The sequence below is a fragment of the Hypanus sabinus genome, chromosome 7, assembly GCF_030144855.1.
Source record: "Hypanus sabinus isolate sHypSab1 chromosome 7, sHypSab1.hap1, whole genome shotgun sequence".
Taxonomy (NCBI): Eukaryota; Metazoa; Chordata; class Chondrichthyes; order Myliobatiformes; family Dasyatidae; genus Hypanus; species Hypanus sabinus.
The window spans coordinates 123,609,373-123,624,963 of NC_082712.1; the positions used below are offsets into that span (position 1 = coordinate 123,609,373).

Consider the following 15,591-nt stretch of genomic DNA (forward strand, 5'->3'; position numbering starts at 1 on the left):
TCTCAGTTCAACATGTAATTGCATTTGTTACACTACTGGCAAGAAGGGCTATTTTATTAAATGGAAAGATATTTCTCCCCCTACCTTAATTGAATGGTTTTCTCAAGTAATGTTATGTCTTAGTTTGGAAAAAATTAGTAGAACTTTTGATCCTCGATTCAATTTTGAGAGAAGATGGGGTTCTTTTGCCAAATATTATCATTTAATTTGAATTAAGTCATAGGGTTTCCTTCCAATTTTTTTTATAAATATGAAATGGTGGTTGATGACTCTTTTTTATATATTTAGATGATGGTCAAACATATTGCTCTGGGTTTTTTTTTGTAGTTAGTGGGGGGGTTTTCCTAGTTATATGGGGTTCTTTTTTTTCCTTCTTTTTCCTATATCTATATATTTTTTCCATTTTTATATTGTACGATCAGTTTTTTTCTTCAGCTTTATTAATTGTATACATATTAATCTGTTGAAGTTTTGTATCATTTTATAGCTGTAGAAGATTATGTACCAATAAAAAGATTCTATATATGTGTGATAAATAAAATTAATCTTTAGTCTTTACTCTAATCCCAACTATGAGCCAACTATTATATAAAAACTGCAAACCAAAATCACTAAAAGTGTTTATCAGGACCAGTCAGCATCTTTGAGGAGAAAAACAAAGTGAATGTTTTCATCAGTGCTGAAATCAGCATTCATTAGCTCAAATCATTATCTGTGTGTTTGTATATACAGTCTGACCTGTTGAACATTTCTATCATTCTTTAGATTTCAGATAGCTAGAACTGCAGTATTTTACTTTTGTAACAATATAAATTGAAGGGTAAACTTCAATGGTGGCTGAATCACAGATGAGAGAGACAAAATTGTAGAAGTGTAATAATTGCCTTCTATAGATTATGGTAATTTACAAAAATCAATGGGAATAACAACGACGCTGACCTGAACCATTCAATTTGTTGCTGTCTCCACAGAGTTTGCCTATTCAACCGAGTAGCTCCTGTATTTTTTTAAGAAAGGGCTGTAATGGAGAAGATTAAAGATTAACTGTAATCGTCACCTACATGGAAACATCGAAACATACAGAAAAATGCACTGAATCAAGCAGTGTCCATCAGGGAAGCCAAAGATCGCAGGAGATATGTGGAGGGTGACCAGAGGAACAATGGGGGAACCTGGAGATCTAAAGACTGGATAAGAGGCTAAAAACCTGGGGGGGTGGGGTGTGGAGACAGAGAGGAAATGTAGGGACTCCAGCAAGGGCAGAAAGTGCAGAAAGGGTAGAAAAGGATGATAGGGAGCTTGAATATAGGAACATGGGAATCTTACCGAAATCTGATGTTGAATTGGCAGATAGTGATTTGAGTACCACATGAAAGAGGTATTGCTCTGCTTTTGCCAGAAAATATACCAATTAGGAGTTTTGGCAGTGAGCTTCAAATCCATCTGTTTTTATCAGCTGCCTTCACTGATTAGGTCTGCCACACAGATGGCAAATGTCATTGGTTCCTTTCAGAGTCCAAACACCAACACTAGTGGAGTAATCCTGATAAACTGCAAAACTCAAACAGCTACTTCAGTAAAACAGAAAATGCAGGAGCTACTCGGTTGAATAGGCAAACTCTGTAGAGATGGCAACAAATCGAATGGTTCAGGTCAGTGTCGTTGTTATGCTCTAACATGTAGAGAAGTGGAGAAGATTTCAGTGGTGGTAGTTGAAGGGCACTGGGGAGGGGAGCAGAAAGAAAGGGCTGTGATGGAGAAGATTAAAGATTAACTGTAATCGTCACCTACATTGAAACATCGAAACATACAGAAAAATGCGACTTCTTCCACCAATGACAAAAACAGTCCGGTGGTGGTGCAGCCCATAAGGGTTGCCATGCTTTCAGCACCAACATAGCATACTCACAACTTGCAAACATAACTCGTACTTCTTCGGAATGTGAGAGGAAACCAGAGCACCCAAAGGAAACCAACATGGTTACAGGGAGAATATACAGATTCCTTACACAGAGCAGCAAGATTGAACCCCAACCTTACAGCTGGCAAAATGAATGATAAATCAGGTTAAGAAATGGTGGAGAGGTGTGGGCTGAAGGACAAATATAATTTCTGAAGCTGTCTATATAGATTGGGTATATGGTTGGGGCTTCCCTTGTGAAATAATCTACAGCCAGGGTGTAGTGTTTGTAAACAAAGGCTCTCCCACTTAAAACAGAGCTGAAACATTTTATTTTTCCTCAGGATTGTGAACCTTTAGCACCCTCTTTGTCTTTGAATACTTTGAGTCCAGAGGTGGATTGGTTTTTGTTAAATAAAGGGGTGAAAGGTTACTAGAGGTAGGTAGGATCACACTCTCAAGTTTACAATCAGATCAGCCTTGATCTTATAGAAGGGTGGGTTAGGTTGAGGGATGAAATGACCTAGTCCTGCTACTAATTCATATATATTGGGAATTCCCCCGGATAAATTGAATCTCAGGGTTGTATATGGGGACATATATGTACTTTAATAATAAATTTCCTTAGAACTTTAAACTTTGATAGGAAAAGAATAATTATAAGAAACTACCTTCATGGAGAAAGGGGGAAAGACCGTGAATGCCAGATGCATGTGGAGCAATGGTTGAGATTATTGATTGTCTGAACTTGTTGAACTGTCGAGTCCAGAAGGCTGTAATGGGCCTAGTCAGAAGGTGAGGTGCTATTCTTCCAGCTTGGATTTGGCTTTGTTTTAGGCCACAGTCACACACATTCAAAGTCAAAGAAATTGCCTCACACACCTCACCTAGTAAACACCAGGCAATTACAAATATGTGTTAATTTCAACTACTATTTTTTTATTCATTTCCAGTTAACCAATTTACCTTTCTTTAGTGGTATACAACACACAGATCTGTTGTGTGCATTCTTCAGTTAATCATGGCCCTTCTCAATGAGCTGTGAAACCATCTCAGTGTCCTTATAAACTTTTCATAAGTTGTCTGGAAACACTCCGGTACAACTTGATAGTTAAAAAGTGAATAATCCAGGTGTCTCTCTGCTCACTACAGAAGTCCCTCAAGCTTATCAGCTCCACTCATCGAAGACCATGGATGTTGGTAGATTTCATTAAAGCCAAGGATACAACTAGAGGAGTAGCACAAAAGAATAATTGAACCCAAGCGTGAGGCACACCTGAATTAACTTGTTCACTATATTAACTTGAAATCCCTACTCCTGTCAATTATCTAGTAACTTGGCTCTGGAGTATAAATAGACCAGTATCAATAACTGAAATGGCGATCCAGTGAGAGTGGGTTAACTCCTAGGCCTTTCACTCCTGACTCATAAATCTCAGCTCAATTCAGGCATATCATTTATCCTTGCTGACTGAGGTGCCTGTGAATTGAGTTTCACCAGTCCCAATTATATTTTTGAATGATAGCAAACAGCACAGCCTCCCATAATTTTATACTTCGTGGATCAGTGGTGAATATCATATCCAAGGAGTCTTTGAGAGTTGCTGTTGACAGTAACCTAAACTTAAATGTTATTGCAGGAGCTCAGAGGGTCTGGCAACAATGCAAAGGTGCTTTAGGATATGAATCTTGCTCAGGGAACAGTTAAAATCTAATCTGAGGTTTTTTTCTAACCTCTATATGGCTCACTGAAATTTCACTCTCTGAGTGCAAGGTCAACTCTTCCAAATTGATGATAGCTTTCGCTACAGAAGCAGATCAAGTCTCAGTGGTGGCTCAGTGTGTGAATTTGTTTCCATTACTATCAATGCAGATTAGTTTTGTCATCATTCATCTTTGACCTCTGACCTTTGGATCATGACTTATTTTATCAAGACCATATTGCTGGTATAACAACACACACAAATATCTTACACTCTTTCAAATGCAGTAGAAACAGGTCATCTTTAGCCCTAAGGGACTGCTAAAGAGAGAGCAAGAGAGAGAATCTGTTATTTTGAACTACGGTCAAATTATCAGTAGAGAGAAATGTTTATGTTATCTCTAACAAGAGAAAATCAGCAGATGCTGGAAATCAAAGTAATACACATAAAATTCTGGAGGAACTCAGCAGGCCAGGCAGTATTTATGGAAAAGAGTAAACAGTCGACGTTTTGGGCCAAGACCCTTCATCAGGGCCTGGCCTGCATAGTTTGTCCAGCATTTTGTGTGTATTACTATTATTATGATATCTCTGTCAGGCTAATAATTTTAGATACAAGAACCAGAGACAGAAAAGATGAAAAGTAGGAACTTAAATGGAGACTGAGCTAAGACAATAAGAGGTTGGACTAGGCCCAAATGGAAACTGCAGACTTCACCTGCCCATGGATTTCACTCAACTTTCTCTGCAATACACAAACCAACTTCCACCTATCAATTGGAAAACACGTCCTACAAATTTTGCCTGATTAATCTTTTGGAATTCTTTGAGGAAATAACAAGCAGTGGAATATAGTTGATTTAGATGTTCAGAAGACCTTGGACAAGGTGCCACACAAGAGGCTTCTTAACGAGGTAAGTGCCCTTGTATTACTGGAAAGATATGTATAGAAGATTGGTTGGCTGAAGGAGGCAAAGACTTGGAATAAGGGGGCCTTTTCTGATTGGCTACCTGTGAGTAATGGTGTTCTGTAGGGGTCAGTGATGGGACAGCTTCTTATATTATATGTCAATAGCTTGAAAGATGGGATTGATAGCTTTATGGCCAAGTTTGCAGATGATGCAAAGATAGATGAATATTGAATATTGAAAGGTGTAGATAGAACAGATGTGGATAGGATATTTTTTTATAGTGGATGAGTCTAGGACCAGAGGGCACAGCCTCAGAATGCAAGAACGCCCATTTAGAACATAGATGAGGAGGAATTTCTGGAGGGTGATGAGTTTGTGTTCAATGCTACAGACGGCTGTGGAGGCCAAATCATTGAGTTTACTTAAAGCTGAGTTTGATTGTTTCTTGATTAGTCAGGATGTCAAAGGTTACAGGAAGAAGGCAAGAAAACGGGGTTGAGAGGGATAATAAATCAGCCATGATGGAATGGTGGAGCAGACTCAATAGGCCAACTGGCCTAATTCTGCTCCTATCTCTTATTCTCTTATGGTTTAACAGGGTCCACTCCCAATACAATGTCCTCACCAAAAGTATTACTTATCCCTTGGCCTCCACTTTTCATTTTGCCCACTGAATTCCTCCAAGAATTTGATTTTTTTTGCCACTAGTGTTATCTTGGAGGTATGTTCTTCCTGCAAACAAATTGTAATCGGTATTTCACATTGACTTGTGTCCTTTTGATCAAATTTGAGAACAACATCCCCATGAAGATAAATTGTTAGTGAGCTTTATGGGATTATAAATATTGTTTAATCTATCAAAACCCTGTCTGGCTAAGGAAACTTCATTACTTAATTTATAGAGCTGAATAGTTAATTGAGTTTCCTAATGATTTGTGTAACTAATTCAACTTATTAGTCATTAACCTAATAAAAAATGGTATCTGCCTATTTGCTGTGGATCTTGTTAAAGTTGTTGTGATTCATTGAGATTGTGCACATTACATCAACATAAAGCCAGTTTAATAACACAAAACTTAAGTTATGCGAAGTGGCAAGAGTATTCTTGCCAATTGCGTTCTTCATTTAGCAGGCTGATGGAACTAAAGCAGTCAGTGTGCTCTTTCTGATCAGTAATTCCACCCACCAGGGTTGTTAGCATTTATTTATAGACCTCAAGAGTGTCAGTAAATCAAAAATCTAAATATTTAAATCAACACTGCGATAAATTATATATGAATCATGGCAAATGAGGCTATACTTATCAATGTTAGCCCTTGACAAATGCCGAATCATTAAACAAAATACCGGGGAGAAAGAAAGAGGTCACTTTACACGAAAATAGGAAGTACTGAAATTATGATCAAACATATGTGCATGTCCCATTTAAAATATGGTTGGTAGAGAGAACTAGTAAGGAACTCTGTATGAATTTGAATGGATTCATAGGTTATGTGACAGTGTGGCAATTTATATCATTACGCTACAGCAGTGAAATAAAAAATCATTGACAGGGATACTTCATTGAATATCATAATAGAAAAAGATTTTAAAAAGCACCTTAGTTTGCCTTAAGGCACTTCAACATCAATTAACTACTTCAAAAGAGTTGTAAAGAGAGAATGGTAAAGTTATTAGACAAGTATCTAAAACTCGGGAATCTTGGGATCTGGTGCTGTCTATGCGGATTTTATCTGTTGCCCTGTGATGAAGTGGATTGCCCTACAGTGCTTTTGTTTTTTCCCTCATCCTAAAGATGTGCCGGCAGGATAATTGGCCACTGGGAGTTGTCTATCATGAGCGGTATGAGAGTCAAGGTGAAAGAGAATAGGTAACTTGGAAATAAATGGAAAATATGGACTAATACACACAAAATGCTGGAAGAACTCAGCAGGCCAGAGGTCATCTATGGAAAAAATTACAGTCAAAGTTTCAGGCCAAAACTGGGAGGACGTTTGGGGCCCTGAATGGTAGTGAGGGAGGAGGTGTAGGGGCAGGTGATGCACTTGTGCCGCTTGCAAGGATAAGTGCCAGGAGGGTGATCAGTGGGCAGGGATGAATGGACAAGGGAATCACATAGGGAGCACTCCCTGCGGGAAGTGGGGGTGAGGGAAAGATGTGTTTGGTGTTGGGATCCAGTTGGAGGCGGCACCTCTGCTTTCAGGATGAGGCTTTTCATTCTAGAACGAAGGAGATGTCCTCCTTTTTCAAAGTAAGAAGCTCCCCGTCCTCCACCGTCAACACTGCCCTCAACTGCATCTCTTCCATTTTACGCAGGTCTGCTCTTACCTCATCCACTCACCACGCTACCAGGTTAGGGTTCATCTTGTCCTCACCTACCACCCCACCAGCCTCCACATCCAGCACATAATTCTCCGAAACTTCCGCCACCTCCAACTGGATTCCACTACCAAGCACATCTTCCCCTACCTCCCACTTCCTGCTTTCAGCAGGGATCGCTTCCTACACAATCCCCCTGTTCGTTCATCTTTCCCCACTGATCCCCCTCCTGGCACTTATCCTTACAAGCAGAACAAGTGCTTCACCTGCCCCTGCACCCCCTCCCTCACTACCATTCAGGGCCCCAAACAGTCTTTCCAGGTGAAGTGACACTTCACCTGTGAGTCTGTTGGCATCATATACTGTGTTCGATGCTCCTGGTGTATATTGGTGAGATCTGATGTAGATTGGGTGACCGCTTCACTCCACTTCATCCGCCAGAACAAGCAGGATCTCCCAACGGCCACTCATTTTAATTCTACTTCCCATTCCCATTCCAATATGTCCATCCATGGCTTCCTCCACAGTCAGGATAAGGCCACACTTAGGAGGAGCCACACCTTATATTCCATTTGGGTAACCTCTAACCTGATGGCATGAACATCGATATCTCAAACATCACCGTTCTAATGCCCCCACCCCTTCCCCCACTTTACCATTTCCCATCCCCTTGTCTCTCTCTCATGTTATTTCCTTGCATCTGGTGCTCCTCCCCCACCACCCTTTTCTTCTTTCTTCCATGGCCTTCTGTCTCCTTCACCAATCAACTTCCTAGCTCTCTGCTTCATCCTTCCCCCTTCAACTATCACCTAGCATTTCTCTCTCCCCTCCCCCCCCACCTTTCAAATCTACCCCTCAGCTTCTTTTCTCCAGTCCTGCTAAAGGATTTCCGCCCGAAACGTCGACTGTCCTTTTTTCCATAGACTTTGCCTGGCCTGCTGTGTACCTCCAGCATTCTGTGTGTGTTGCTTGAATTTCCAGCATCCGCAGACTTTCTCATGTTTGGAAGATTGGGACTGATGGGATTCCCTAAACACCTAGCATGGTTTGATAGACCAAATGGCCTTCTACGTCAAAAGGCATAAATATGAAAGCACAGAATTATTTATACAGCCCATTGTCCAGATTCCAAGTCCAGTTAGTTCACTGGACTTCTTTCACTAAAGTTTTACACTTATTTTCTGTTTTAATTTTTTGTTTGCCAATTCCCTTCTGGAAATGCCTACTGAAATTCTTGTAGACTCCCCAGACCAGTATCATATTCCTGCACAAAGAAAAATACTCTTTTTTCCCCCCAATTTACTTGACAGCAATATTGAAGCTATATTTACTGGTAATGGATCTCTCTGGTCTAAGAAATATTTTCTTTTTATTTATACCATCAAAATCCATCACAATTACATATATCTCAACTAAATTTTCTCTTAACCGTCTGTGGTATATGAACAACCTCGTTTCACCTCAGAGATCTCTCAGATAACTCTAGCTATAGAGTCATTTTTGTATATCTCCCCAGGGCTTTGAAATCTCCACTAAAGCAGTGAAGCAATAATTTTCAGATACATTAGTTATAATATTTTAAAAGTAGTTTACATGGTTATGAAGAAAGGATGGAGTTGTAAATCTGCTTCAAAGTGTCAGTTTGATACATTGATTTACCATGATTGACTCTGGCCAATCTGACCAATCACAGACTTGCCATTATGCTTTAGGATTTCACTTAAAGCAGAGGAATCTCTAGTTTTTATTTATTATTTTATCTTGATCTCTATAAGCTCCTCATATCTGCTTTCAATTAAATTTGATAAAGTGCATTTTATTGTGATGTTAACAAACATCATTAATCAAAGGTTTCTTTATCTGATTGAACCCTGCACATACCTTAGTCGGCAGTTTCACACCAGTAGCTTTAGAAGTGTTTTCAGTGCTATATTGCTGAATATCTTGAGGCTCTTTGTTCAGTACTGTTGTTCTACCAAATACTTCAAAGGATGAATATTCATTACCCTAATTATCCACTCTTCTCTTTGTAGAATAAACACTATGCCAATATGAATATGCAAGAAATTGTTCTTCAGTACATATTGAGCTGAAAAATGTCAGAGAAATAAATCTTGACATTTAGGAGAAGATTGCTTAATTAAGCAAATTCTTCAATCAGACTTTACCACTATTTCTAGGATGGCAGAGCGTAAAAATCTTCAGTGGTCACAATTACTAAGCTGATTTCTAAGCTTTTCTCCTGGTTATTAATTGCATGATTGGATGATTGGTTAATGTGACAAGCAAGGATTTATCACTGAGTCATGTAAACTATGTACTGAGACAAGAATGCTCACAACTTGTTTGTGGCTCAAGATCTGGTTCCTTTCTTGTTGTTTCGAAATGCAATTTCCTTTGCTTTTTTTTTGCTTCAGTTCTCCCTTGTTCTGGAGCAATGCTGTTCTTTCAAAATGACAAATCTAGGGGCAATTTTGTTGAGGCCAATCAATAGCCATACATTATGAATTTCGTGTGAGCTTCCAGGCATGATTCATTCTTCAGTTGGCCAGTGAGGGAGTTGTCACCTTTATTTAGATCTGATTGTATAAACCAGAGTAAGAACTTTACAGCTTCAATATGAAAGATGGTAGAGGAAAGTCATGAATTACTTACATTTATACAACATTTTTGCTCAAATATCCCAAAGCACAGCTTTCTGTCTCAGAGTTCAGAGAACTGCCAAGCAAGCCACAGTGGACACCCAAGCAGTAAAAATCCATAGATTGTGACACATATGAGTGGATAATGTGTTGGAGTGTTTCACTGCAGTTCTGCATCATCGATTCACAGAGAGCACATAGCACAGAAATAGCCCTTCAGCCCACTAACTACACAGACCATCAACTGGCCATTTATAATGCTAATTCCATTTTTATTCTCCCCATCATCTGCACTTTCCCCCCAGATTCTACCATTCACCTACACAGGGAGGAAGTCCAATCACTTATAGGTAACCCAAACGGTCTCAAGGAAATGCAGAGTCCGCACAAAAGGTACCTGAGGTAGGATTGAACCAAAGCCTCCAATATAGCAATATAGTGATGCTACTTTTTCATTGAGGTAGAGACTTCTGAAGAATGATCCCAACAACCTGATGGAACTTCTGAAAAACATTAAAGTAGAGAAGCCCGCAGGGATGGATGGGATATACCCCCAGGTTACTATGGAAATCAAGGGAAGGATTCAATCTGGAGAAGTGTGAAGTTACACACCTTAGAAGGTCAAACGTGAAGCCAGAGCACAGAGTTAATAGGATGATTCTTAGCAGTGTGGAGGAACAAAGGAATCTTGAGGTCAATGTCTATAAACCCCTCAAAGTTGCAGTGAAAGTTGATAAGGTGATTAAGAAAGCATGCGGTATTTTGGTCTTCATTAGTTGGGGTAATAAGTTCAAGAGCTGTGAGGTAACGTTGCAGCTCTATAAAACTTTCATTAGACCACACTTGAAGCATTGTGTTCAATTCTGGTCACCTAATTATAGGAAGGATGTGAACGCTTTGTAGAGGGTGCAGAGGAGATTCACCAGGATGCTGCCTGGATTAGAGAGCATGTCTTATTCAAGATTGTTCAATGTCATTTCCAGTACACAAAAGAGAACAAAATAATTGTTACTCTGGATCTGATGCAGCACAAAAACAAAACACAATAATATAAAAAATTCACAATAAATATAAATACAAGAGAGAGCGTATGCACTGTCCATAGCTGGATTGCATATCTAAGATGTGACTCTAGATACAGGAGTGATGGTACATAAGGTGTCTTACAGAAAATAATAAAGTTGTGGTGGGGGGTGCTGTAGAGAGGTGGGTTAGTGGGTGGAGTACTTGATCAAAAGTAACTGTATTTGAATCTGGTGATCCTGGCGTAGATGCTATGTAGCCTTCTCCCTGGTGGGAGTGGGAGAAGCAGTCCTTGAGCAAGTTGGGTGGGATCCTTTATGATTTTACTGGCCCCTTTCTGCATGCATCAGATTCCAGTTAATCAGAACATTGGTTCATCAGGGCTGCCACATGACTCTTAAAGAGCAAAAGTGAACAAGAAAATAGCCGGGATTCCTTTCATTTATTTTGGATAATATGTCACTTAATTGGAACAGGAGACTGTTGATGAGGAGGTTCTAACTAGGGTCAGTCCCGTGCATGTTGTGTGGCCATTAGACCCTGAAACGTACTTAGGGTGAACAGTTTTTAGATAGCATTACTTGCCTGTTTGTGTTCAAAACAATAATCAGTAACATGTTTCAGAACTGTTTTGCTCACTGTGGTTCAAGCACTCAGGCTTGGAGATGCCAGAAACAGCCAGGAGTGAAAATGAAACCATTTCACTACTCCAACAAGTTAGAAACTGCAGAGAATTTGAAGGTATCAACAATTACCTTGAACATTTCGATTAAAATGATGATTTGGAGGATGCAATAATTGAAAGCATTGTATGAAGGCAGTCCATTATCTGCACTGTGCAAATTTTGTTCATTTGCAGTCAATCAAAATAACACAGCAGCATACACTGGATGAAATCTTCCATCGATAATTATTAAGATCTAATAAACAGTCTTATAGTATGGCAGTAGTTTTGGTAGTATTCTTATTTACAAGGGGTGATTGATAAGTTTATGGTATAAGGTAGAAGGTATCAATTTTAGAAAACCTAGCACATTTATTTTTCAACATAGTCCCCTCCTACATTTACACACTTAGTCCAACGGTCGTGGAGCATACGGACCTCCAGAAAGTGTCCATAGCAGGGGTGATTGATAAGTTTGTGGCCTAAAGTAGAAGGAGATGAGTTATACAGCTCTAGTCACGTGCACATGCAGTTCAGCTCTTTGAGTGATTATGCAGAAAGTTTGAAGTTAATAACTCATCGGGGTGATTGATAAGTTCATGGCCTAAGGTAGAAGGAGATGAGTTATTAACTTCAAACGTTCTGCATTATCACTCAAAGAGTTGAGTTGTACCTGCATGTAATGAGAGCTGTATAAATCTTCTCCTTCTACCCTAGGCCACAAACTTATCAATCACCCCTCATTTAAATACATAATTTGTTACTCAGCTAAACATTAGTTTGTCTTTTGTATATCTTTTTAACTACATCCATGGAACTTCACCTAATTAGGGCAGCCCTTCTATTGGGCCAAAGGTTTCTGGTACGGATGTGTCCCAATTAACTGGAATCCACTATATATGTGACCTTGATGGTGGGCAGGCTGCTGCGTTGATGCGTTGCACAGTTTTAACAAACCATTATAGAGCCTTCCCATCCATTGCAGTGTAGTTTCTATACCATGCAGTGATGCAGCATGTTAGGATGCAGAATGAAGTGAGTATAGATGTGCACAGTTCAGCTGTCTTCAGCCTCTTCAGAAAGTAAAGGCAATGGTGGGCTTTCCTGATTGTGCACAATGTGTTCCGGGACCATGAGAGGTTGCATGAGATGGGCATTCCCAGGGGTTTGAAACAACTCGCTGTTTCCACTGCTGTGCCGGCAACATAAAGTGGGCTGTGAGGGGCGCGAGTTTTCCTTGGGTGGACAACCGTAAAATAGAAAGGTTAAATAAGCTCAGGCTTTTCTCTTTGAAGAGAAGGAGAATAAGATGACCTAATAGAGGTGTAGAAGATGATAAGAGGTGATGATATAGTGGATAATCATATAACCATATAACCACATAACAATTACAGCACGAAAACAGACCACCTCAGCCCTTCTAGTCCATGCTGAACGCTTACTCTCACCTAGTCCCACCGACCTGCACTCAGCCCATCATCCTCCATTCCTTTCCTGTCCATATACCTATCCAATTTTACTTCAAATGACAAAATCGAACCTGCCTCTACCACTTGTACTGGAAGCTCGGGCCACACAGCTACCACTCTCTGAATAAAGAAGTTTCCCCTTGTGTTACCCCTAAACTTTTGCCCCCTAATTCTCAACTCATGTCCTCTTGTTTGAATCTCCCCTACTCTCAATGGAAAAAGCCTATCCATGTCAACTCTATCTATCCCCCTCATAATTTTAAATATCTCTATCAAGTCCCCCCCTCAACTTTCTACGCTCCAAAGAATAAAGACCTAACTTGTTCAACCTTTCTCTGTAACTTAGGTGCTGAAACCCAGGTAACATTCTAGTAAATCTAAAGCCAGCACATTTCCCTGTGCATAAATGGCTAATACAAGAGGGCATAACTTCATGCTGATTGTAAGAAAGTATAAGGGGGGATATGTCAGATGTAGGATTTTTACACAGAGCGGGATATGTGCATGTAATGTGTTGCCAGGGATGGTGGCAGAACAGATACATCAGAGACAATTAAGAGACTCTTAGAAAGACAAATGGAGGGCTTCGTGGGGAGTTTGGGGGAAGTCTTGGAATGATCTGGAGTAAGTTAAAAGTTCAACACTACACTAAAAGGCCTGAACTGTGCTACACTATTCTATATTTCTTTCCAAAGATTCAGCAGTGAGTTCAGTTTAACAATGATCAAAAGGCTTAATAGTTGATAAAACTCCTCTTGATGAAGAACTATAAAAAAAGAGATTTGGGGTGGTGGGGGTGGTTGCAGAAATAACAGAGCTGAGGAAGACTGTGGTAACATTAGCAACATTTCTTCATACAAAGGCTAGTGGGAGTCCTAGACACTCGGTCATTTCACAGTTATTTATGTGCTAAGAAGATGCCTGATTTATGGTTTTGTTCACCTGAAGGAGACATGCCTGAAAGGTGCAATGCTGGTGCATAAAAATGACTTCCTCACTAACCTCCTCACACCTCTCTGGTGGGCACTGGCAGTCCAAGTTTATTATGTGTGACTCTCTTCACAATCAGACAGATCGCACCTTGGATAAAAATTCCTGTTGTTTACTGAAATATTTTCTATCTTTTTTTTCCCTCTCTGAGCCGAAGTTACAGAAGATTGTTGGTGCAAAGGGTGAAAGGGACTACCTTTTACAAAAGCAGTCTGACAGAGCTAACATTCAGACATGCAAGGGAATTAATCCATTTAAAATATATTTGATGCAGAGCCTTTATCTACAGTGAACACCATTGTTGCAAAGGCACATTGGTTCAGCAGTCAATGACTCATTGCTGTTAGTTATGGCTTTGGAATGCTGCAATCTGATCCATCAGGCTCTGCAGTCTGAAGTGGATAAAAATTGCTTACCTTGGACCATAAATAGAAGCATGCCTCGGCACTGTTGCTGACTGTCTCTTTTATTTCTCCTTCTTTCCTCAGAGAACAGCAGCCTCAAGTTATAAAAAGCCAACAGAGAAAAGTTTCCCCAGCCAGCACTCGAGCCTCAGGATAGATGAAGCCTATGAAAGCATCAATGAGCTTGGGACTCTGGAGCTAATGACAAAGGATGTAGAGCTGACATCCTATGGATCCATGAAGAAATCCGTGTCTACGGACTCTCTGAGTTCCATATCTTCGATTGGTAACAACTTTGGCCATGATTTCACTGTAGGCCAGATTGAGATGTACCTGGAGTACGACGTGAACTCAAACACCATGCATGTCACTCTGGTGCAAGGGAAGGATTTGCTAGAGAAAGAAGATGCCAATTTTGAATCTTGCTTCGTGCGCATCAGCTTGTTGCCAGATGAGCAGATTGTCGGAATTTCTCGGGTAAGCTGGTTGAATTTCTATTTTTATGTTTGGATGTACAGACCTGAGGTGCCAGTGGATAGTGTTGAGAGCAATGGAAGCTATATATGTGTTGTGTGTGTATGTATATGTGTACATAAATATATATATTCACTAATGCCTAGATTCCTTCAGGTCGTCATAGCTGGGAGTTGGGGGATGGTGTTAGTGGGGATAAGCTCCCACTACCTAATAAATGTTTCTAATGGCATGGAACCTCAAATAGCCTCTGACAACCATTTAGATCCTGGCCTCTACGTATAGCTTAGTTATGAAGCTCAGTGAAACCATTTCCATTCACAGGAGAAGGGGCAAAGACAATTTATTGCTGCTTAAAAACAAGTCATTCCAGCCAGACGGAGCATATCAGCCATGGTTGGCAGCTCATCTAGGAGAAGGAAAACATGCATCTCCAACTTCTGCTGCGTACTAGCTTACATATCAACTCAGAATGCTGCACCAACAATAGACGCAACATCCATGGTCAACGCTAACTAACAAAGGGCCTCTGAATTCATGTCTGAGATGGGCAGATCTTGGTCCATAAGGAGTCAAGGATTAAGGGGAATAGGCAGAAAAGTAGAGATTTCTGGTCAGCAGAAATGAGAAACAGGTGGTTAATTCATTAGTGCTTGGCAACTTCGTTGTACAAAATCAAAATTAAAAGTGGAATGAAATCCTGTGGAGTGCATCAAGATGATGGTTTGGGAAAGGATTCCTAGATATCCAGGTAGAAGCAGCGACCCTGAAATAATATAAAGAATTATATCCAGGGGTGTCTCTGGATCGATGAGTTAAGCTTCTCTTGGATAGCTTCTCTGATCTTTGGATAGAAGAGGAGAAAAAATGGAGAGAGAGAGGTCAGATGAACAAAAGCAGAAATAAGAACACAGCTTTTGTGAAGAAAGCAGCAAAGAAAGAATGAACTGTATACTGTATGTTTGATCTCAGCATGAGAAACACTACGCAAATCCATGTGAGTCTGAGAAAAAGATAAACATCAAGACATCAAGGGATGTGGTGAGAGGGCAGGCATATGGGGTTGAATGGGATCTGGGATCAGCCATGATGA

The 15,591-nt window shown here is 40.1% G+C and overlaps 1 protein-coding gene across 6 annotated transcripts in view; it reads left to right on the forward strand.

The window, feature by feature from the left end:
* Nucleotides 1-15,591, forward strand: part of syt12 (synaptotagmin XII) — a 268,982-nt gene that overhangs the window by 207,610 nt on the left and 45,781 nt on the right. For 5 of the 6 annotated variants that reach the window (XM_059973917.1, XM_059973920.1, XM_059973916.1 and 2 more), the window contains one exon: nucleotides 14,109-14,501. In XM_059973917.1, the coding sequence (XP_059829900.1) occupies nucleotides 14,109-14,501 (393 nt within the window). Of the gene's footprint in view, nucleotides 1-4,381; nucleotides 4,517-14,108; nucleotides 14,502-15,591 lie in introns of those variants that run through there. The other variant, XM_059973921.1, reaches the window with a different exon arrangement.